The sequence below is a fragment of the Cucurbita pepo genome, chromosome 1, assembly GCF_057944985.1.
Source record: "Cucurbita pepo subsp. pepo isolate OVF chromosome 1, ASM5794498v1, whole genome shotgun sequence".
NCBI classification, from domain to species: Eukaryota; Viridiplantae; Streptophyta; class Magnoliopsida; order Cucurbitales; family Cucurbitaceae; genus Cucurbita; species Cucurbita pepo.
Window position 1 is genome coordinate 6,963,209 of NC_141798.1, and position 22,323 is coordinate 6,985,531.

Below are 22,323 nucleotides of genomic sequence, written 5' to 3' on the forward strand. Positions count from 1 at the left end.
ACATACGCGGGGAAATATTTTCCCGTAGCCTTGAATAAATTGACAATAACCTTATTTGGTTTATCTTTGATTCAGGCGTCCACCTTCAGTTTTCGGTCTATGCTTGAAAATGATTGATAGAATGCTTTGAAATATTTGTAAGCTGTGTCTATATCTTCTTTCCCGCAAATTTCTCTTATGCTGCAATAACATATATGCACAAAGAATGATCATGAACACATTTTCACATATAATACCAAAACTATTTGCAAAGATATAGCATGGAATTGAAAGTTTAATGCTATGTATTTTATATTCCATCTTAAAATCACTCGGTATCTTAGTCAAACATTCACAAAAGAAAGGTTACAAACTAATCTTTTTTTATTTCAAAACTTGAAGATGATTGCGAAAATAATCTCTTTTTTTTTTTTCCCCCCCCAAATAGAAACGTCAGTAAAAATATATAATTATTTTTTTAAAAATAAAAGGTTGGAGAGCAGGTTCCATAATTTTATGATGGCCGTTTTTTTTTTTTTTTTTTTTTCTCCACCACTTGCCACATTGAAAATTGGATTTATTTATTTCATAATAATTCAAAATTAGATTCAGAACTTAATGAATGGGAGCGCTATAATATAACATACACAGTCAAAAGGGGGAATACCTGTGCATGGAAAGTTGAGGGATACCACAATCCACTGTACGGATGCCAACTCCAGAAGCAAGTATTGGACCGATGGTAGACCCACAACCCATATCATTTCTCACAACAAAATCCTACAATCACAACGGGCAGCAACCGTGAATATTCCAATTTAAAAAGTCAATAAACGGTTACCACTCATAACCAATGCCCTATAATAATTAAACAATGGGTAAGGAGTAAGAAGCTAAAAAATATTGTTTCAAGGCAGGCACATACCTGCGTTGGTAGGTTATGAATTCGGCCTAATTCTCTGAAAAGAAAAGCTGTGACTCCGCTTGTAGCATAGCGCTGGTTGGCATTGTGCTTTATGACAAGTCCCTTTTGCATTTCTGGTCTATGGTGTTCTTCGTGCTTATCCATGAAATTTGGATGAACTCCGTGGGCCATGTCCGCAGACACTGTTAAGAATATAATGCATCCAAGGTGGTAAGAAATCAATCCAAGTGTGAGTCAAAGTAGCAATCTTTAATTTGAACCGTGGCTATTCACGAAGGTCCAGTAAGTAAAATTAGTAATTGATCCTTCTTATATTCGAATTGAAACGTACCAAGAAATGATTGCCTAAAAGCACGCTCAAAAACACCTTCACCAACATGTCCTTGAGTGATGTCGCTGGCTATGCGCCTCATGGCCTGAAACATGGTGGGTGCACCAGCTCCCTGAATTGAACCTGAACCCACCTAAACAGGAAAAGTTAACGACTATAAATATGAAATAGCGGTCATGAAATGATTGTATACTAGGACGAGTTAAATCAAAGACAAACGCAAGAGAATATTAATACGAATAAAAGAGAAAATTCATCAATGACCTTCCAAATATCATTTAAATAACTGAAGGATCTTGTTTCAGCAGACATCCTTGAAGTGAATATACATATATATTAGTAAGAAACAGAAATTTCATTTATGAAAGAAAAACTCGACCAAACAAATAACAACCCTCAAAAGAGGACGTGATGGAAGCTCAAAACTAACTAAAAATGAGGCTCAAATCCACAGAAATCAAACCAACATCATCCTTGGCGTGAATATAGGCTATATGGAAAAAATGAACATAGCTTTGAGGTATGGAATAAGGTTATGGTGTGGGGTGGTAAGAGTAAAAAAATGGAATAAGGGCGTGAAAAACCTCTCCCTAGCAGCCACATTTTAAAATCGCGAGGTTGATGACAATACGTAATGGGCCAAAGCGAACAATATTTGTTAGCGGTGGGTTTAGGCTGTTACAAATGGTATCAGAGCCAGACACCGGGTGGTGTGCCAGCGAGGGTGCTGGGTCCCAAGGGGATGGATTGTGAGATCTCACATTAGTTGGAGAGGGAAACGAACCATTCCTTACAAGGGTGTGGAAACCTCTCCCTAGAAGACACGTTTTAAAACCATGAGGCTGATATCTGCTAGCGGTGAGATTGGGCTATTACATCTAAAGACTAAATGCTCATGGAATTAAAATGATAGGGAAACTTCTGATCTCTCAAGTGGTCATGTGCTTAGCCTCTATCATTCATCTCTTTCTCTAGAAAATCCACTTCTACTCACTTTCTTTTCTGATGGCTGAAGGAAACAGAAATAAAATTCATATCTGGTGATCAGAGGAGCCTAAAAAAACTTCAGTTTTTGCTTAGTGGGCAGTACTATCTTATCACCAATGGGCGTGACCAAATTGAAAAGAAATTTAGCCGGGGGACCAAATATACTAGGATTTTTTTACCAATCCATGAGATGCGCAACTTTCAGTATACATATCATTCACAAAGTACACAAGAAAAATCTTACCTCTTCATTATCAAATAAAGCAACCATTCGAACTGCCTGTTCACCTTTTAAGTCACCATGAGATCCACAAGAATCAATAAGAGCTCTGAATGCACAATAGCTTGATGCGAGGTTATCTAATCTTCCTGAGAGAATAAACTCCTCATTTCCGCCTCCAAGACAGCTAGGTTGGGTATCACACACGTTCAACTCAAAGCTCACTATATCATCAGCTGCACAACAGAGCTCTTCTGATATGACCTGTCAATCAAGTTAAAGCACTGACTCCTAGATAATTTATAGTTTAACTACAACTTCAGTAACATAAGGCGTTCAAATTCCCAACCAATCGATAAATTACTACTCTCAAAATTTTAGTTCAATAATAATGTATGTTTGTGCAAATCTTTCCAAAAAAATTGGAATTTGAAAATAAGAAAAAATTATTTAAACTACCAACATAAAACTATAAAAACCATCCCATGCATGTTGGTTTAAGAGACTTTAAAAAAAAAAATCATTATTTTATTTAATACCATAGAAAATTTTAGTGCTTATGTCCATAGGACACGAATTTGATTAAGATCACTGAGTGCAGCATGAATGACTTTCCTTCTTTCTTTGGATTGTTTATCATGGTCTATGGATAGTTTGGGTATTACAAGTTCCGTGCCCATCCTAAGTCAGTTCCTCATAAGCAACTGCAGCTCATTGAGTGTGCGGTGGAGAGGAGGGGGTGGAAGTAAGTGTCCCAAGTAACTGCTTTGCCACATGATCTTAGATTCTCGAGAAAAGATGTCCTAGACAATACCCTCCCCCTTTTCTCTCTACAAATTAAAAAATACTTAATAGTTGTTAAAGTTCTAGAAAACAATACCTGTTTCAGAAGTGGATGTAGGGCATCCTTCAATAACGGATCATTGCCTTCATTTTTCGACTCCATTGAATTGTCTTCCATCTTCATTGCCATCAACGGAATAAGATGAGTTTCTAAGTTTGGCTTAAACCCATCCTGGTTCACTGTGCTGAAGAAACCAAGATCACCATGACAAGAAGAAAAGGGAATAGTAAAACATTTTGAATATGTTAAAAATATCATGTATAATATAATAAAAGAATATTAACAATATGCTTAAAAGAGTCATCATCAAACCTATACAATATGTTGGAAATCTAAAAATCCAAAAAAATCGAAGGATTATATAGGCTTTTTTCCTTCTTCTTGTAATATATGAAACCCTGCCCTTACAGCGACCAATAGGATGTAATTAATAACTTTAGTTAATCAAAAGCAGGCAACCCACAAAATAACGACCCTTATTAGAAAACAGCACCAATGAACTACACCATCGCCCTCGTTTACCAAAGGATAAGATTATATTTTGGCTCCAAGTGGTGCAGGCTTAGTCCTTTGGACCTTTTGAATAAGTTCCACATGAGTTGGCAATCCTTTTTGTAATTTCTTAATATCTATAAACTTGTTCCTTTCTTTAAATTTCCCCAAAATAAGTAACTTGAGAAGCAGGTCAACCATGAACGAAAAGATAATAATGGGGCACAAACCGGTCAAGATGAATTGCCAAGGTTGGAATTCGCAAAAGAGGCCTTCTTACTTTGACAAGTTTGTGCAAATATGAACCATCACTGCCTCTTACTATAACTCTTCCAGCAACACTCAAATCTCTATCAAACCAAGTATGCCACAAACCACCCCCATATGTCTGCACATTGACCATTAGACAATTACACTTGTTTGATGAAGACTTGGGCTTTAATTTTAGGCATGGGCTATCTGTGTGAGCAGCAATAACATGAAATCCATTACCAGGAACATACCTGTAAAACAGAAAAAATTTCATCGATCAAACTAAGCTAATTCAAAGTAAAACAGTCAGACATCGTAGGGAGAAAAAGAAGAAAGAAAAATAATTCAAACATGTAGCTACGGTGAAAAAAAATCGTCAAAATGCAATAAAACTCAGGAAATAATTCTTGCATGGTTACACGGATGACTACAACTGCAAATTGATACGAGTAGACAATATCAAAATCTTGCAAATCAAGCAGCCGACTAGACATTTCTTCGGTAGTTTCCTAAGCCACGTAATTTAAATAACAAATAACCAGAATCGTTTGCAGATCTAAAAGTTAGAAGTAATAACTCACTTTTCTCCAATGGAAAAGGCAACCAAACAAGACATATTTCGTGTAAAGAAATAGCGTCCTCCAGGCTTTAAGTTCCAGTCTTCATCCTCGTTTAGCAAATGAAAACCAGCAGCAACTAATTGCCGTTTCGCTTCAGCTGCGGGAAAAAAAATACGATAAAGAATAATGAGGTATCAGTATTACAAATTCTATCACCAAATGTCGAATCAGAAGTATATAAGAGTCCGCCATCAAGAATTCCAAAAATCGACCTCCAAGATGAGAAGTGAATAACAATAAACGAACGCGTCAATTCAAAACAATTTAACGATAAAAATCCAAATCACTCTTCGGAATAAGAAACTAGCAGCCGCAGCGAATTAGGGTTTATTATCCAGTCAATACGCAGGGGACTCCTACCGTATCGAATCACAAAAAAAAAAAAAAAAAAAAAAAGCATAGCGATAAAGGATGATACGCATACAATAGATATGCAATACCTGTCGCATGAAACTGAGTCCAGGACTCGTTGAGATAGTCGAGAAGGTCTCCGACAATGCTCGAACTCGATCCTATCTCCGAAGAAGAACTCTAAATCACATATAATCAGACGAGAAAGCAACATAGTCAAATACACGAACACATTACATGATTTTACATTCCAAATGAAAAAGAAAAACGTAGATGAACCTAAATCACATACAATCAGACGAGAAAGCAACATAGTCAAATATACGAACACATTACATGATTTTACATTCCAAATGAAAAAGAAAAACAGGGATGAACCTGAGGAGTCGAATCGGAAACGGAGCAGAGAGGTCGATGAGTGAAGAATTTACGGGGAGAAATGCGAGAGAAGTGAGGGAATCTTGAGAAGACCGAAGGCGATTTGAGAGGAGGAGTGAAGTGGAGGAGCTGCACTTGCAGGCGAGATATTGCCGCCATTTCTTTGCCCGATTTTTCACCGGCATCTGATAGATTGTTATAAAGGGATATTTGAATTAGGTAAATTGCTACTCGGCCCCAATACTTTTAGATATTTCACAATTCTCCCTTTCACAGTTATTCTTTTTTTTCCATAGATTTTTAGATATTTAATAGTCTCATTTATTTTACCATATTTAATACGAAACCAATCCATCTTTGTAATATATCTACCTAATTTGAATCACGAGTTTATAAACAAGTTTTTTTTTCTCTTGATTTGTTTGTGAATATGAACATATATATGTTGGATGATGAAAGTCCCAATTGGAGTGAGGACTCTTGGGAAGCCCAAAACATAGTCAGAAGTGCTTACAGTCAAAGTGGACAATATTCCCTATTGGAGTGAGGACTCTTGGAAGCCCAAAACATAGTCAGAAGTGCTTACAGTCAAAGTGGACAATATCATACTATTGTAAAAAGTCATGTTTGTCTAACATGGTATTAGAGCTATGCCCTAAACTTAGGGTAAATCTTCAAATGTCGAACAAAGGACTCCAAAAGAAAGAGGAGTTGAGCCTCGATTAAGGGGAGGCGTACTTTGTTCGAGGAGAGGTGTTGGTGTATATTTTAGAAAAGCTTATCATTCTTCGTTAAAGCGTATACCTTTGACATTTTGGATCGGGTCCTTATGACGCGTACAATTAAAGAAGGGAATGGTTCATTCTCAATTCATTTATTTTGTAATGAATTTACCCTCTAAGGCAATGGAAACTCGGCCCTACACAAAACGAAGCATGTAAAGACTAAGACACTGAGCTTTGTAGGGCAATGAATAAATAAGTTGTTCATACAAACTTTGGAAGTTGACCATTCAAAGGCTCCCACCATTTATGATCTTATGGCCAATAACAACAAGGGGAACACTGAAATTATTGTTGTTTTGTGTGTTACTGAACGGAAACACTGACTGAATTTAAAGCGAACAAACAGAGGTCTACCTTACAAACTGCATATTTCCAAAAAAAATGGCACATCTAACCTGAACTCTCAGAGTCACACCTTCAGTGAGAATATTGCACAGGACTAATAAAATCCTCTAGAGGTTCTTCGGCAGCCCGGTTTTGGGGTCGAGTAGAGCTTCACTCTCAGGGAGCACGACCGGCCCTTTTCCGGGCCTGGTACATATGAAATAGCTGACATCTCCCTGGTATTTCTGGAATGAACTGCTAATTTCTGGAGGTTGTGGCAGGGATTCGATATCCTCAACACTATTAATCCCAGCATCTTGAAGGATTGTCTTGTCACCAAGAACATAACTGATGGAAGAAAGAATTGTAGATGACGAAATTTAATCTCAAAGAAAAAATAAACGAGGCAGGCTCTTCATTGTTGAATGCATAAGATTGAAAATGAATGCAGTTCTAGAATCTAGTTACCTGTTTAATTCCGTTTCTGGATTTGGAGGGAATTGGAAAAGCAACCTCTGAAGCAAAGACACGGCCGTTTTTCTGTTACGTGAAATTAGAACCGAATTCGGGCCTGCGTCGAAAGTATAAGCCACCTGGAAGTTTGATTTGAAATCAGGAAACAACATTAGAAATTTGCAAAGACAAGCCTCAAGGCGATCTTCCTTCGGTTTGGGGAAAAATCAGACCTGAGGTTCTCCTTCGGAACGGTTCCATTTCTCAACGAGACTAATTATCCTGAAACATGGGTTCTTTGTCAGAACGAAACAAAGCTATTGAATCGAAAACAGTAAAGGAAAGTCATGAGAATCTTATCGGCCAATTGGGGAACTTGAAAAAGAAAGAATGAGAGAAAGTAAGCTTGCCTGTGGGATGTATCATTCATATAAAATATTGGGGGAGAAGTATCAAGACAGACTGCATGAAATTGGTTGCTATCGTTGCAAGTCAGTTGAGCAAAGGATACAAAATCACGATTCTGAATAGCTTCTTCCATGGCTAACACACGCTTCGGTACAACTTCCTATAAAAAGAAAATAGATAATGTGAGATCCCACGTCCGTTGGAGAAGGGAACAAAACATTCTTCATAAAGATGTGGAAACCTCTCCTAGCAGACGAGTTTTAAAAACCTTAAGGGGAAGCCCAAAAGGGAAAGTTCAAAGAGAACAATAATTGCTAGCCGTGGGCTTGGGCCATTACAGATAAACACAGGAATAGAAATGTATCTAGACTACGGAGTACAAAGATTTTTTAACTGAAAAAACGACGAAGACACCGACAGAAAACAAATCGTAAAATCCAATTATAAATAATAGCAGATATTAAAAGACATCACCAAGAATCAAAAGAAGCAATGAAATTCCAAGGTATGTTAATGCCATATAAGCACCAAATCCAATAGGTAGCAAGACGGTCGAGAATACCTTAGCTCTATGTTGTAAAAGCAAACTCGTTTCAACAGTTTCCCGCATTCCTGATGTACTACTTGTTTCCTTTTGTCGCGAACTTACCTAGAAAAATGAGATGGAAAATTACATATACTGAAGAACCATAATCAGAACATAGTCAAATCACAAATGGAAAAGAAGAAAAATATGTATTAACTATTTGGATATTGTTTATATTTTTGCACTCAATGCTTTTATTTTTGTCACTTCTAAAGTACAGACAATAACAAAACATGGTAATTAACTATAACAGGCCCTATGCAACCGACACCGTCGACTTTGGAACCACAACTCCATGAAAAACTACAAAAAAATCAATATTTTTTGGATTCGAGGTGGTCTTCTCCGGCCATATCTTTTTGAACAATCATTCCATTGTGTTATCCAAGCCAATTGGAGAACAGTTTGTCCAAGCCAAAAAAAATGAAATTGAAAAAGTGAGAGGCTACACACCACAGCAATGATAATTACAAGATCATCCCAGTGCTTCTCGTCAGCAAGTTGGATTGCAAGACTATCACTTCCATCCTTTTCCTTAACAATGGTACAAGACAAAAAGAAAACATAAGAACTATTCTCATTCACCCATATCAGAAATCAGAATTATTTGCGATAAAGAAAGAGGCAACTTCCTGAAGTTTGCAAATTTAAATGTATGAACAGATAAACTTACTTTTCCCATGCTCCACTTCACAAATCCACCATATAAGCTGCGGCATGCACTTCCCGAACCTTGCCTACATGATTTAAATAGTCGTGATTACTTTGGAATAAATGAATCAGTGTTCCTAAAAAACAGAAATTACATTGAGATGACAGATAACGAGTCAAAATAAGAACATTATTTACAATGGAAGTCTATACATGACTACATGCCACCCACCTTTTTCTATGGTCAAGGTACACACCAACCAAATGGTGCTAATTAGAAAAGAAATGAAAGAGGAAATTAGTGACATCCTTCTCAAACCTAACCGCTTCCAGTGAGCTTATTCCAAAAGATTTATGTGAAGTTGTATGGAAGGCAAAATACTTCTAATAAGGTCCATGCATCAGGTAAAGGAACCCGATGTCTGATTTCTCCCCTTAACGGCACATTCTCCATACCTATGTTAACCTTTTTATCAACAGTTAATGGGCTACGTTTTTCAGTGTGTTGCACTCACACATACCTTTTCCTCAATCCAAGTTTTCTTGCTTGGGATAAGTTATATGGACAGTTCTGGTTTTGCTAATTTGGATGGAGAGAAAGGGAAGAATCCAACTAATGGGGAGAAGAATGTTCAGTTTTCTTGGGATATATCTAGTCGTAGTCCCTGATCAGAATAGTTTCAAAATTAATCCGTTTCTTCACGTTTGACTACTAATTGGAAAGTCTTTTCATAATCTCTTTACTTGTTGGGTGGATCCCTTTCACTTCCTTTGATGTACATTTCCTCTTTTCCTTTAATGAAATTTGAAAGGTTGTTTCCCATAGAGAAAAAATGATCGTGGAGGCCCAAGGGAGTCTATGAGATGAGCTCTATTCCTCAAGCATACTAGCAATCTGTGTAAATATATATTTAAAACGATATAAATAGCAAAATGCTCTTTTTCAAATAGAGGGCAAAAATCGATATTAAATATAGCATAACAATATCGATCTGAACTGTACGCAAGCAGAAGTAAACATGAGAATGCAAAGTCAAAATGTAAAATCAGAAATTATAAGGGACTGCACGTCGAGTTTACAAAATTTAATTTTATCAATTAAAATTTGGGTGCAAAAATAAACACTAAAGCAACCTAGAAGCTTATGAATGGGGCGAATAAAGAAACAAAAAGAAGTATGGATCTTCTACAGCCAGAAGCACTCAACCCATAAAAGAAAGGATGACACCCTAAAACCAACCATAATATTGTATTCGAAAAGAGGGATCAAGTACAAGTGACTTTTGGTTGTATAGAGATGACCAAAGAAAAAAAGGATACCTTGCAATAGCAGATAACTGGCTATGATCTTCCTTGACATTCATCAAATTTGCCAGAGCAAAGACTGCATATACAAACATAAAATCAATTATATATATAGTGATCATTATTTCATAAAATGTATCATATGTGCAAATAAACTCATTATCAGAACCACATATTGAGATAAACAATAGGGCCTTTTTGTAAACATTTAAAAATTTTCCCCACTCTTTAAACATATCTAATAGAAAAAGGCGAAAATCCTAAATTAAGAGTGAAGTCGGGTTTTACCAAGACAAGCAAAACCGGCAGCAGAGGAAGCCAAGCCAGCAGCAGTTGGGAAATTATTGTATGAATCAATATGTACATGCAACTTCTCCCAGTCCTTTTTTGCTATCTTAATCCCCTTTTCTTTATCCTCAACATCATTAGCTCGACTGCGTATTTCCCTCAAACAATTTTGGTACCTGGCTCCAGAAAGGGATATCTCCTACACTTACCAGAAAAAAAGAACTATCATGGACCAGCATAAAACCAAAAGAAACAAAGAAATGGTGAAAGTTTATTTCAACATTTTCTACAATTTGATAGGGAAACATCAATATATGACTGTACGTACGCGTACATGAATATACCATGGGTAACATAAAATATTCACTTAAAACATACATTCCCACTTTACATGGTACACAAAGACTCACCCATCTAATTCTTGACCCAACAAAAATTCCTAAAAATATTCAAAGCAAAGATAAAATGTGTACCTACAAAGATCTAAGATCAAAAACACCAAATATGAGGATAATGCTTGGATGTCTCGAAAAAAAGAGAAAAAAAATCAGATATCCTTTGTGATTAAGATCCAACAGTGTTAAAAGTATTTGGTTTTCTAAAAACTTCTGTAACTTGAACAGCTACATTCAGCCAAGCACCAACCCCATAGGTTTAAGTCAACACTAAATACTTTACAAGAAAAAAAAATTCTGCAACCATTTCTGGATTTAGAGTTACCAAACGCAAATCCTCGACCATCAATGTTCGTTATATTTTCTCTCTTCCAAAACAAAAAAGTCAACGTGGGTTATGACCAAAGAGGACCTAGCTCTTCCAAAAACTTCCACTGCATTTCCACAGACATCCGAAACAGATAAGACTCTAACATCAATTTCATCAATAATCATTTCCAACCGTCTAAATCGGTGAATTCCACAATTCGCAAATTACCTTTGACCAAAGTTCCAACAATTAAGAACACGCCAAATTTCACAACAACCACAGCCCACCAAATCACATGCAATTTCACCAAATGTGCAAAAGAGAGAGATAATCAAAGAAACCTTACCTTGCGATTGAGCCACATACGATCCTTCTCAAAGTCGGGACTAACAGCGACGGTGGTGATAGTGCAGAGATGACTCGGATCAAGGGTAACACTGATGCTATCGTTGACAGGCAAAATTAAGGCCTCATCCCTCTTCCCCCAATACTTAATCACCGCAATGTTGGTCGGCGTTTGTGCAGTGGTCATCAGCACCCATTTTCCACCTTCCAATTCTCTAGAAATCGCCATGGAAGCGACGTCACCGATCAAATATAACGAAGAAACAAGCAAATTTCAGGGAGAAAGAACAGGGAGGAAGAAAATGCGGGAAACAAATCTAGAGAGAGAGAGAGAGAGAGAGAGAGAGAGAGAGAGAGAGAAGCGAGATCCGTGGGGTGAAATGCGAGTGAAGTTGGGTCTTATAGTTTGGAGGTGAAGCTGAAGAAGGCGGGTAGGCACTGTGGCCGAAGCTTTTATGAAATTGAATATTTGCCTTCGAGCGGCCTACGCCTTCTCGCTTGGAGATTGGTACCCCTCGCCTCCACTTCATTTATTACTAAACTATTCTTCTCACGTGCACCACAGTCCACACCACGTGATCAAGTCTGTCCCCCCTTTTTTTACCTTTTTACCCTATAATTTTTGTGCATTTTGATAACTTTTTAATTACTGATTTTTTTATTTTTACATGTAAACTTCAAATTTTAAAGTTTTATTATACTAAAATTTAATTTTAAATTATTAATCTAATTTTTTAAATTTTACGTCAAATAAACCCTTAAATTTTAAATTTTATGTTTAAATAAGTGGATTTTAACACATAATTCAAATATGACGAGAAATTTACTATCGAAAAATTAAAAATTTTAAAATTATTAAATACTTTTTAAAGTTTGAGAAATGTTAAATTTAAAGTTAAAAAATTGGTAATTTAACCTAAATTTAAAATTGTTACAGAAAAAAAAATTAATTTCACAAATTTAAAAATTAAAATATTGAATTTTTTGAATTTATGATTTATAGATGTGATGCACACATGAAGTTATTTATTATATTTTAATAGATTAATTATATAAAATAAGTGTAATATTTTCAATATAATTAACAGACCATTAATTAGTGGTACAACTAATTTGAACCTTGTTGTCTTATTTTTATAGTAACGTATCGAATAATTTGTTGAACAATAATTTTTTAAGATAATATATTTGAAATTAATATTTTTAGTAGAACTCTAATTTAAAACAACTAAAAAATTAACACAAAATGCAACCGACGTGTGCGTTTCGTTAGTCAAAATACAGCTGCTCACTTTGATATAGTTGTTGAATCATTTAGCAATATTAGAATTAACTAAAAATCACGGGTTCATAAGTAAGAAATACTATCTTCATTAGTACAAGACATTTTGAGAAAATAAAAAATAAAGCGGGTTTATACTCTAAGTGAATAATATCATAATATCTTGAAAGTCCGTAGTGTCGAACAAAAAAGTTGCGAGCCTCGAATGTGTAGTTAGAGTGACTCGAGTGTTGAACGATGGACGTATTTTGTTCGAGGAAAAGATTGTTAAGGATTATTGAAAAGAGTGGTTTAATCGTAGATTTACCAGAAAAGTTGATGCTCAAAGTGGATAATATATCAACGCTCATTTCAAATGTCGGTAGCTCAAAATCCTACTTCTTTAGTCGTTGAGCGGAATAAAAAATAAATAATTATTATTATTTTTTTAGTTCTAACGACATATAAAGATTTGGACCTGTTACGGGTCAATTATGGGTCGTGTAAGGTATGTTTAAGTTGATAAGCACCATTAATTCATGGCTACAACGTAATTGAATTTTTTATTACCATTTGTCCCATTTAAATTATTTAAAATGAGAAAAAGAAAGAAAAAATAAAATATACATTCGTGGAAAATGCATTCTACTTTTAATTAATTTCCTTAAAACGTTGTCAAACAATTCAAGTGATTTGCATATTTTTTTAGTTAATTTAAATAATACAACACGTTGATTATGAAGGAGCTTATAATATGGTTATTCTATAAAAAAAAAAAAGGGAAAAAAAAGTTTATTTAAGCTAAATTAATAAATAAATAAAAATTACTTTCCACTCAGTTTTAAAAATATTCAATTTTTAAATGTTTCAATAATATATTTTAACTTTTTAGAAAAGTCTAAAAAAAACACCGTTAATATTTTGTTTAAGAAATACACAACTCTCACATGGGTTTACATTAAAAAATGTTTAAAAAATATTCTTAAATTCTGAAAAGTTTCATTAATGTTCTTAAACTTCTCTAAAAACTTCAAAAATGTCAATTTTTTTTTTTTTTAATGTTAAAAGCTACTTCTACCTTTAATACTAAATTTAAAATTTTATGTAACATTAGGGGGAGATAATTTATAATGTCCTAATACACCGTATCTCTCCATATATTGATAATAAGATTTTTTTAAAAAAAAATTAGTAAAGATTTTAAAATTTTTTTTAAGTAAAGATTTGGGACATCCATACTACTTTTAAAATTTTATGGATATTTTTGAAATATAATATTAATGGTAGGAGTATTTTTAAATTTTATAAAAAGTTTATATTAATAAAAAAATTTAAAATTCGAGAATATTTTTAAAATTTTATGGATATTTTTGAAATATAATAGTGATGGTAGGAGTATTTTTAAATTTTATAAAAAGTTGTAGTATATTAATAAAAAAATTTAAAATTCAAGAATATTTTTTTAACAAATAATTAACTAATTTGAAAAAAAAAATACTAATTATTCAAGTTGGCGAATAAAATTGAAATGCAATTAGAATCGGCCTTCCTCGTGATTCACGGGGATTCTTCCCCTGCGTATTGCCTACGAGTTTAACAGTTTGCACGTCTAAAGAGTAGTTGGAGAATTAAATTATAAGTAATATAGCTATACAAATAAATAAAATAAAAAGAATTGATTTTTTTTAAAAATACCCTTATAAAAATTGGAGACATTTTAATTTATGGTTGCATTGATATCATTTATTGCATCAAAAAATAATTGTATTTTAATATTTGGAACACGGTTTAAGGAATGAACACCAAGGCTTTTGCAGCTTGTCAACTTCCACCTCTTTATATACATAGCCGTTCTTGATGATCAGCTTAAAACTATGGTGACATGAACAAGAAAACAACAATTAATCTTGAATTCTAAACACCCTTGTGGCTACAAAATTGATTTGAGATTACTAGTACCTTTCACCCTTCATAGTCTGTATCAGGATCTGCATCAATAATATCAGGGAAATCATCTTCTTGCAGTAACTTTGAGCCGAGATCATGTACGAAATCGTCGGTTTTGTCCGATTTTGATGACATGGGAGAAGCAAAGACATCGACTTTCTCTACAACCCCTACTTCTGTGATGGCTGCTGTAGCCGCCTGCTCGGTCGTCTTGGGTGTTTCTATACTCACCAGGCCATTTGCATAGGGCTCATTTTCGAGATCATTTGAGATGTTATATGTCATTTCATAGTCATTTATTGGATTACCTGTAGCATCTCTAATTGGAGCCTCTTCAATGTTGTTGGCAAATACTCTGTCGTACGAGAACTCGTCGTCCAACTCAGGGTCGCTCTGCTCCATGCCCTGCGTGTCGACCTTCAATAATTTGCTAGAAGTCATACTACCAAAGTACATATCTTCCTGGAATTTATAGGTAGCTTGTGGTTCAGGAGAGCTCAAGCGCACAGGCAAGAAATCCGACAGGGGAAGGACCCTCGGATGTATTAGGACCTCCATGGCTAAGAGAGCATGTGCACAGAATTCAGCAAGTTTAGATCCATTTTCTTGTTTACCTGAAGAAGAGAGTATCTATCAGAAAATAGCTAACAAAAACCATAATGTAGTGCTTTCAATAGTCTAAAAATTCGTGTACATCACGTGTTAGCTTAACCAAAGCAAAATTATTTAACAAGAAAACGAGAATGTTATCTTTAATTATCAATTAGAATAAAGCTGTAGAATTGCTTACGTAGATTTTCTTTTCTTTTCTTTTCTTCTCCAGTTTTTATTAGGGTGGGCAACATGGTGATAGTATGCGAGTCCTTTATACTCGAAACATGTCATGAAGGTATTTGGTTAGCATGTCCAAGGAAGGCAAGTTCCAAGATCATGAACATAATTTCAGTTAAATAAATCTCTTAATCTCACTGTGAGATCCTACATTAGTTTCCACATTAGTTGGGGAGGAGAACAAAACATTCTTTATAAAGGAGTAGAAATCTCTCTTTAACAGACGCGTTTTAAAAACTTTGAGGAGAAGCCCAAAGAGAACAATATCTGCTAGCAGAGGGCTTGAGCGGTTAGAAATGAGATCAAAGCCAGACATTGGGCAACGTGCCAGCGAGGAGGCTGAGCCCTGAAGGGGGTGGATACGAGGCAGTGCGCCAACAAGGACGCTAGGCCCCGAAAGGGATGGATTGGATCCCACATTGATTGGAGAAGAGAACAAATGCCAGCGAAGACACTGGACCCCAAAAGGGGTGGATTGCGAGATCCCCCACATTGATTGGGGAGGATAATGAAACATTCTTTATAAGGGTGTGAAAATCTCTCCCTAGCAGACACGTTTTAAAAATCTTGAGAGGAATACTGAAAGGAAAAGCCCAAAGAAGATAATATTTGCTAGTGGTGGGCTTGGGCTGATCCTAGCAAACCGCCTCTTAGAGAAGTAGTCATCAGTCATTATCTTGCAGTTCATGTTTTCATAAAAACATCTGCAGTTTGACTCATAAATAAGGCGAGTTAACATCCTCGCCTTCCACAGGATCAAATGACATTTCAAAAGAGATTTACCTTTACGGAAAAGCTCAAGACCTTGAGCCAAAGCCAGAGGGCGTATATGAACAGCGGACAAAAATGAAGCCAGTAGTGCACGAAATGCCGCCAACTGATAATCTGCCCAAACCTCAATAGATTCATTAGCTCGGAAAAAGATGTCATCTGAGGCCTGTGGCCATTCAAAGGAAGATGTTGCGGCTGTTATTAAAAGATGTTCAACTTTTGCACGCCACCCTTCTTCAGTTCTCAAAGCACCAGCCTATGCAGACAAATAAATGGAAAAAAAAGAAAAAGAAAAGATAAAGCAGTTAGCAATTAGCAACCATATCAGGTCACAAAAGGGAACCAAAAAGATCCCATTCATAACTTAAAAAAAAAAAAAAAAAAAAAAAAAAAAACACACACACACACACACACGAAAAAAGAAAAACATATATAATTGCCTACCAATGTAAGAAGAGTCTCCAAAGCCTCAAGTGCAGCTATCCTCAAGTGGACTGAAGTAGACATACAGCTGCTGGTAATGTCGCCTGATCCATGCCTCTCATGCTGCCCTTTCATGGAAGTGGGAACTGAAGGACGTTTCCTCTTCTTATAGTGTTGCAGCAATTCACTTTGTGCTTCCTTTGGATTCACACTTGATGGATCACAACTCTCATTGTCAACGGGGTTCAAATCAACTAGTGCATTGTCAATCACGTCTCGCGCAAGAGATGCAGCCATTCCTGACTCAGATTCAGCGTCGAATAAATATACATCCCAAAACATAATTTCCGTAGACATTAAAATATTAAAAATGATAATACTCATGCCAAACGAAACACAGACTATATCTTTTAATAATTTTATAAAAGATAGCAAAAGATAGCATTGAAAGATCCATGCATATTCAGCAGTAAGCAAGTTGGATTGGCAAACAGATTTGCTCTGATAACCTTAACGCTGGTTCCTTTCATAGTCAAGTGCCAAAGTCCTAATTTTTTCACATTGCCTAAAAAAATATCTAATTCTAATTAGCTCCAAAAGGACTTGAATTCTGTGCACCCTTCAGTGAGCAATTTTTTTTGGCTAACCATCAAAAAGATGAGAATGAACTCCCCACTTTCAGAAAAATGGGGAAAAAAATAAAAATAAACCTAACTTCTTTAATTTTCTTTTTTTAAAAGAAGGGCACCTATAACTTAACTTCAATAAGACAATGGGTTTCGATTTCAGCCATCTTTGAATAAATTTGTTCTTTTTCTAAAAATCAGATTAAAGAGAAAGTACAAGAGGGAAAAGTATTTAAAAAGGGCAGGCAACAAATACAATCAAATTATTAGTTTCATAATGGTACGATCACATTATACAAATTCATAATGCCTAATTGATTTCTCCGAGAAAATAAATTTAATTGACAAGTCGATAGATTCGTATTAGATATACTATGCTTACCAACGCCCAAAGACATCATCAATAACTTAGCAACTGCATAGACCTTTACTCTTAGTTCTGCAGAGACACACTTCTTGAAGTACTTCACAATGAGTCGCACAATAGATGCAGCATGAGGTAACAATTGGCTGCATAAGAATTTAATAATAAATATATAAACAAAAATATAGCATCCATATTTTTAGTGACAATTGAGTGGCTAGGCTTCACACATTTTCCTCCTAGCATAAGTAAACTAAGTGGATCTCACGAAGGTTTTGAAATAAACACTCAATAATTAAGATTTTATGGTATATAGTGCATGTAGTTAATAGTAGATGCCTTGCCTGCGAAGCCTCTTAACAATGGCAATGAGGAGATCCAAACTGTCTGAATGCAGTGCCGGAAGTTCTGAACACATTGACTCTTGCTGCAGAGATGTCATAAATGGCACTGAAGTGGGTGGCAATGAACCATCCACCGTCAGCACTCTCTCGACAATCGCTAATAAAGGGCGAATGGGAACTGCCACCTGATAAAGTACATATAAAATATCAATTTGACATAATTTTTCTTCTTTATACTATCTTCATTAATAAAGTGAGGTCTCAATGTAGACAAACATAGATTCATATTGAGACAAATTGTTCCTCTTTTAAGACAAGCATAAAAATTAAAAAAATGGATGTTGTGATGCTACCTGATGGTTGTATGAACTTGTTATCATTGTAGAACAGCAAAACATCAGGGTTGAAATACTAGGTGTTAACATTCGCTCTGAGCTCCTTGTTATTTTGTCAAAGGAATCTTCTGACAACGAATTACAACCTAAAGGTGGTGGAGGGTTTTTTCCTGGTGGAATCAGTAACCTTAAAACTTCATGACCTTTTGAATCTACAAAAACATTAAAATGGATCATTATCACCATCTTAATAAATCGAGAGAGCTTTATTTTATTTACAATTCATGTTTACCTTCACCAATGCCTTGGAAGGCCTCATTCAAGTGACTGTCAATGGATAACAAAATCTTCTGCATTAGTAAAGACCAGCTATCTTCATCTCCTTTTGATTTTGGAAGTGATGCCAGGCAATGGGCAAGCTTCTAAATGTTGGATATGAAACAGAGACAGAAATTATGGGGGAAGTTTAATGTTTATAGTGCTATCTTAGATTAAAAATACATCAAATTAAAAAGAGGCACAGTACCTTCAGCATATTAGAACTACACTTTCCTGAATATATTTTTGAAACAATCGCAGCTTCAGCCTGCAAAATATTTCATTACTTAATTCATCAGGAACAAACAAGGCATCATTATTTCAACATTAAAACAAACTTTGCATGGATTTACATTTTCTCAGTTTCTTTCAATTACGCAGATAAATAACATGCTAACAACATGAAGCCATATGTGCCAAGATGTCGAGAAAGGACAACTGAGTAATATTAACAACAGCCCCTGACCTTCCAGTACAAAATGGCTTGCTATTAGATTATATAAAAATGGTTGGAATGCCAACAAAGTAGAACTTCAAAGCCCCCTCAGTAGGAGGATTTGGTGGAAGAAGGAAAAAAAAAAAAAAAAAAAAAAAATCTAGGGGTTGGGTGCAGTTGTGGACAAAATTCAATTCTTTTAGCTCCTATTGGTAAATACTTTCTCCAGTTTTTCATTGCAGCTTTTTTCTGAAGAATGCAATTTATTCCTTCTGCAGCTTGAATCCACCAAGTCAGAAAACTACCAATACTCCCATAAACGTAATCTATGACAGAATGAATATCACATTATTCAATAAAGCACTTACAGAGCCGTAATGACGATGGATTGTAAACGGGAAGAAAGCTATCAAAGTGCACAATAGATTAACTGCAGCGTCCTGCATCAACCAACATGCAAATAATTACATATTTTATTGGGAAACAAAAGTTGCACCTACCAAGCAAAGAGTACAAAAAGAGAGATGAGGAGTTTTCACAAAAGCCCAAGGAATTTACAAAAGGGGATCTCAGTTGGCATAGGTTATTAAACTGTCATCGTTACAAAATTATTTAGCACATGAACACATGAAAATAGTCTGAAAACTTTTAGTTCACCTGTGCTACTTACCAAAACAGCTTCTGTATTATCATCATGCAACAGCTTTATAACTGGTTGAATGACCTTCCCAGCACAAGAAGTCCCATCTTTCTTTACACTTTGAAATCTACCCAATCTAATTTGTAAAAGAGATACCTTTAATAGTCATGAAACCAGCCATATTATGTGCAAACATTTTACTTTAAAGTTATAGAAAAATTTATTTTTAAGTCAAACATGTAGAGGTGGGGATTCAAGCCTGGGACTTTTTGGTCGAGAATACGCCTCTTCATCATTAGAGCTATGCTCGAGTTGGCAACAAAATGAACTAATAGTAACAACTTCCAGAATGTTATAAAACCAGTTGTCTATTATTCCCAAGTCAGAATTCACAGATCTAAAAGTCAATGCCGAAACGACAATATACAAATCCTAAATGGCTGTTCAGTAATACTTTCCAAAAGTGTCTTTCATATGCAAAAGGCATAACATAGATATTTCTCTTTTGGAAAGGGTACATTCAACTAACCGAAATATTTTTCAGAATGTCTTAAGTCTGTATTCAAAAGTTGAATCTGCATTTCTCAAAATCAATATAGAAACGACAATATACAAATCCTAAGAGGCTGTTCAGTTAAATCTCCAAATGGCTTAACATAGATATTTTGCTTTTGGAAAGGATATATTTAACTAATCAATTTGTGTTTGAGTGACTACTTTGTATGATTAATTTCCATCAAGGTCAAATGAAGATGTACCTCAAGAATAAATCTGATATCGAAGCACAAGAGGCCACCTTCAGAAACTGAGAATCTGTCTATAGAACAATAGAAAACACAAAAAACAAAAAAAAGTAGTGTAAAATTTTTAGTAGAATTCAAGTATTAAAAAAGCCTTGATGATGATGAGTTGTTATCCATAAGAGAAGAGCATAGATGTACCCTACTAACAGTACTTGAATTATTGCAGAAGCTTCGCTTATAGAAGCACTACTTTTGTCTGATGAACACTTATTGTTATTCATACATATATTATCATTTAACATTTTGGGCACTTAATACATGTAGTTAAATACTAGAGAATCAATCCAAGAGGAAAGTAAGCATTACCTGCACGTGAGGTAAAAGCCTGTGAAGCCATTCTGTATATGATGCCAAAAATTGACTAGAGCTGCATTGTTGACAAGTCACTCCAAGTAAAACGATTCCCGCCCAACATTTATCAGGCTTTAGAAAGAGTGGATGTCAAAATTAATAACCCACAAAATGAAGTTGAGAAATTTCCCAAAAAATAAAAATCCAAAACAGTTAAAATTATATATTATCTTCCTGCGTGCCAATGAAAAGTTAAAAATTCAAGCAAGATTCAAATCACAATATAGATTAGTAAGAACTTATCCCCCCATTTAAGTCGTCCTAAAAGTTGTCATGTGTACAACACCATATCGTTCTTCAATTAAAAGCTAAAGTCCCTCGCTCGTGTTTTGATGGCGTGCATATTTTCTACATTGTACTTCATAATCAACATTTATGTAGTCAACTTTTAGATTTAGAGCTAAAAGTAGCCATAAATTTTTCACTCAGTAAGCAGCATATTTTCCTATGAACTTTGATTCCCGCTGTTCTTATGAACAACTGAGGAGCCTCCCATCAGATCAAGCTGAACATAAGCCCGCCAGTCAACAAATAGTTAAACCCACAAAAAGAGTATAAAGAAAAAGCTATACATTAATAAAATTTGTGATTTAAATGGACTTTGATGAAATGCATACTTATACCATATCATTAGAGAGAAGGAGAAACAAGCGGTTGACCCAGGAATCGACAGCAGATTTCCAGCTGTCGATCAGCTTTTGATCCATGGAAGGCAAGGATTCAGAGAGGAGATTGTGGATTTTGATCATAGAAACCACCTTGGAGAGTTCCGAATGATCATTAAACGCCCGCTTGTCGTCAGGAACGTGCTCCCTAAGAAGCTTGTGTATCAAGCGAGGCTTCAAAGCCGGGTCATACATATTCACGACGAGATTGAAGGCCGCCATTTTAGCTGAACCACTGAGATTCCAGTGTCTAATAACTATCAAAACGATTAGGCAACTGTAAGATGCTAATGCAATCTCAACAGCCAGAATAATGCACAAAAAACAAGACCGAAAATTCCCGTTCCCCTTTAAGCAAGACAAAACCCCAATGCCATGAGCTCGATGCGTTCACTCATTGAGTTGCAGCCCATGCACACATAAACACAGCCAAAAACGAAAAGACTAAACAAACTTCTCTCCACCTTCAACGAACAAGTAACCTCATAATCAAACTACAAAATACGCTAAAAACCGTAAAAATTTCAGCATATAATTCCTAAACTCGAATATGCTTGCATGAGAAAGTGATCGATAAACACCAAAAGCATCAGCGCTTAACAGAAGACACAAAAGCAATCCGAAAACTCACCTTCCGCTTGAAACCCTAGATTGTAAAGAGCCTTCTCCGGCTGAATCAAAGATTGACGATGAAGAATATGAGGCCAAGAGGAACACGAAGAGGAGTAGGAGCAAGGAGCCGCGCAGTAGAGTTCACCGAGCGGGAACCACGGAGAAAAAAAAGGGTAGTGAGGAGATATATTGTAAAAGGCCGAACCGGTAATTGAACCATTTTTTCGGTTTTACACGCTGGATTATTGAACCAATTTACACAAAATCAACCGAACCGTTTGGACCGGTTCTTGTCGTTTTAGAGGTAGTAAAATATAGGTTTATTTTCTATTTCATAAAGAAATTGAAAATTATATTAACTTTATTT

At 35.4% G+C, this 22,323-nt stretch overlaps 3 protein-coding genes across 9 annotated transcripts; all 3 read right to left on the bottom strand.

Moving 5' to 3' along the window:
* Positions 1-48: 48 nt before the first annotated feature.
* LOC111788587 (putative aspartyl aminopeptidase) lies at positions 49-5,590 on the bottom strand. The gene is made up of 10 exons (XM_023668973.2): positions 5,380-5,590; positions 5,091-5,181; positions 4,612-4,747; positions 4,009-4,281; positions 3,323-3,470; positions 2,467-2,706; positions 1,236-1,368; positions 905-1,086; positions 647-759; positions 49-180 (listed from the first exon to the last, which is right to left on the bottom strand). The coding sequence occupies exons 1-10, from the start codon at positions 5,536-5,538 to the stop codon at positions 72-74; spliced, it is 1,584 nt and encodes a 527-aa protein (XP_023524741.2). The 5' UTR covers positions 5,539-5,590; the 3' UTR covers positions 49-71.
* Positions 5,591-6,317: 727 nt separating this feature from the next.
* Positions 6,318-11,727, bottom strand: LOC111779924 (diphosphomevalonate decarboxylase MVD2, peroxisomal). The gene is made up of 10 exons (XM_023660125.2): positions 11,231-11,727; positions 10,180-10,378; positions 9,907-9,970; positions 8,609-8,672; positions 8,389-8,469; positions 7,912-7,998; positions 7,352-7,509; positions 7,175-7,223; positions 6,957-7,081; positions 6,318-6,836 (listed from the first exon to the last, which is right to left on the bottom strand). Exons 1-10 carry the CDS (start codon positions 11,456-11,458, stop codon positions 6,617-6,619), a joined length of 1,275 nt encoding a protein of 424 aa, XP_023515893.2. The 5' UTR covers positions 11,459-11,727; the 3' UTR covers positions 6,318-6,616.
* A 2,474-nt stretch (positions 11,728-14,201) lies between these two features.
* LOC111780979 (uncharacterized) lies at positions 14,202-22,126 on the bottom strand. 7 transcript variants are annotated; one of them, XM_087118379.1, is made up of 15 exons: positions 21,976-22,126; positions 21,303-21,601; positions 20,635-20,751; positions 20,284-20,342; positions 19,556-19,661; positions 19,254-19,325; positions 18,658-18,717; positions 18,424-18,553; positions 18,150-18,343; positions 17,797-17,981; positions 17,471-17,598; positions 16,484-16,761; positions 16,052-16,295; positions 14,746-15,051; positions 14,202-14,658 (listed from the first exon to the last, which is right to left on the bottom strand). In XM_087118379.1, exons 2-15 carry the CDS (start codon positions 21,564-21,566, stop codon positions 14,453-14,455), a joined length of 2,349 nt encoding a protein of 782 aa, XP_086974505.1. In that variant the 5' UTR covers positions 21,567-21,601; positions 21,976-22,126; the 3' UTR covers positions 14,202-14,452. The 7 variants fall into 7 exon arrangements, with proteins under 7 accessions (XP_086974505.1, XP_023517141.2, XP_023517133.2 ...); XM_023661373.2 differs by having other exon boundaries at positions 14,202-14,362; positions 14,450-15,051; XM_023661365.2 differs by having other exon boundaries at positions 14,202-15,051; positions 21,976-22,125.
* Positions 22,127-22,323: the final 197 nt, after the last annotated feature.

Excerpts from the sequence above, each read along its gene's own strand:
- LOC111788587 (XM_023668973.2), bottom strand. The coding sequence starts at position 5,538 with ATGGCGGCAATATCTCGCCTGCAAGTGCAGCTCCTCCACTTCACTCCT. Across the intron at positions 4,748-5,090 it reads GACTCAGTTTCATGCGACAG|CTGAAGCGAAACGGCAATTA; the intron begins GTATTGCATATC and ends TTTTTCCCGCAG. Across the intron at positions 4,282-4,611 it reads GCCTTTTCCATTGGAGAAAA|GTATGTTCCTGGTAATGGAT; the intron begins GTGAGTTATTAC and ends TCTGTTTTACAG.
- LOC111779924 (XM_023660125.2), bottom strand. The coding sequence starts at position 11,458 with ATGGCGATTTCTAGAGAATTGGAAGGTGGAAAATGGGTGCTGATGACC. Across the intron at positions 7,510-7,911 it reads TTTTACAACATAGAGCTAAG|GAAGTTGTACCGAAGCGTGT; the intron begins GTATTCTCGACC and ends TTCTTTTTATAG. Across the intron at positions 6,837-6,956 it reads CCAGAAACGGAATTAAACAG|TTATGTTCTTGGTGACAAGA; the intron begins GTAACTAGATTC and ends TTCTTCCATCAG.
- LOC111780979 (XM_023661373.2), bottom strand. The coding sequence starts at position 21,566 with ATGGCGGCCTTCAATCTCGTCGTGAATATGTATGACCCGGCTTTGAAG. Across the intron at positions 20,343-20,634 it reads GGCTTTTACCTCACGTGCAG|ACAGATTCTCAGTTTCTGAA; the intron begins GTAATGCTTACT and ends ATTGTTCTATAG. Across the intron at positions 19,326-19,555 it reads ATAATACAGAAGCTGTTTTG|GACGCTGCAGTTAATCTATT; the intron begins GTAAGTAGCACA and ends TGGTTGATGCAG.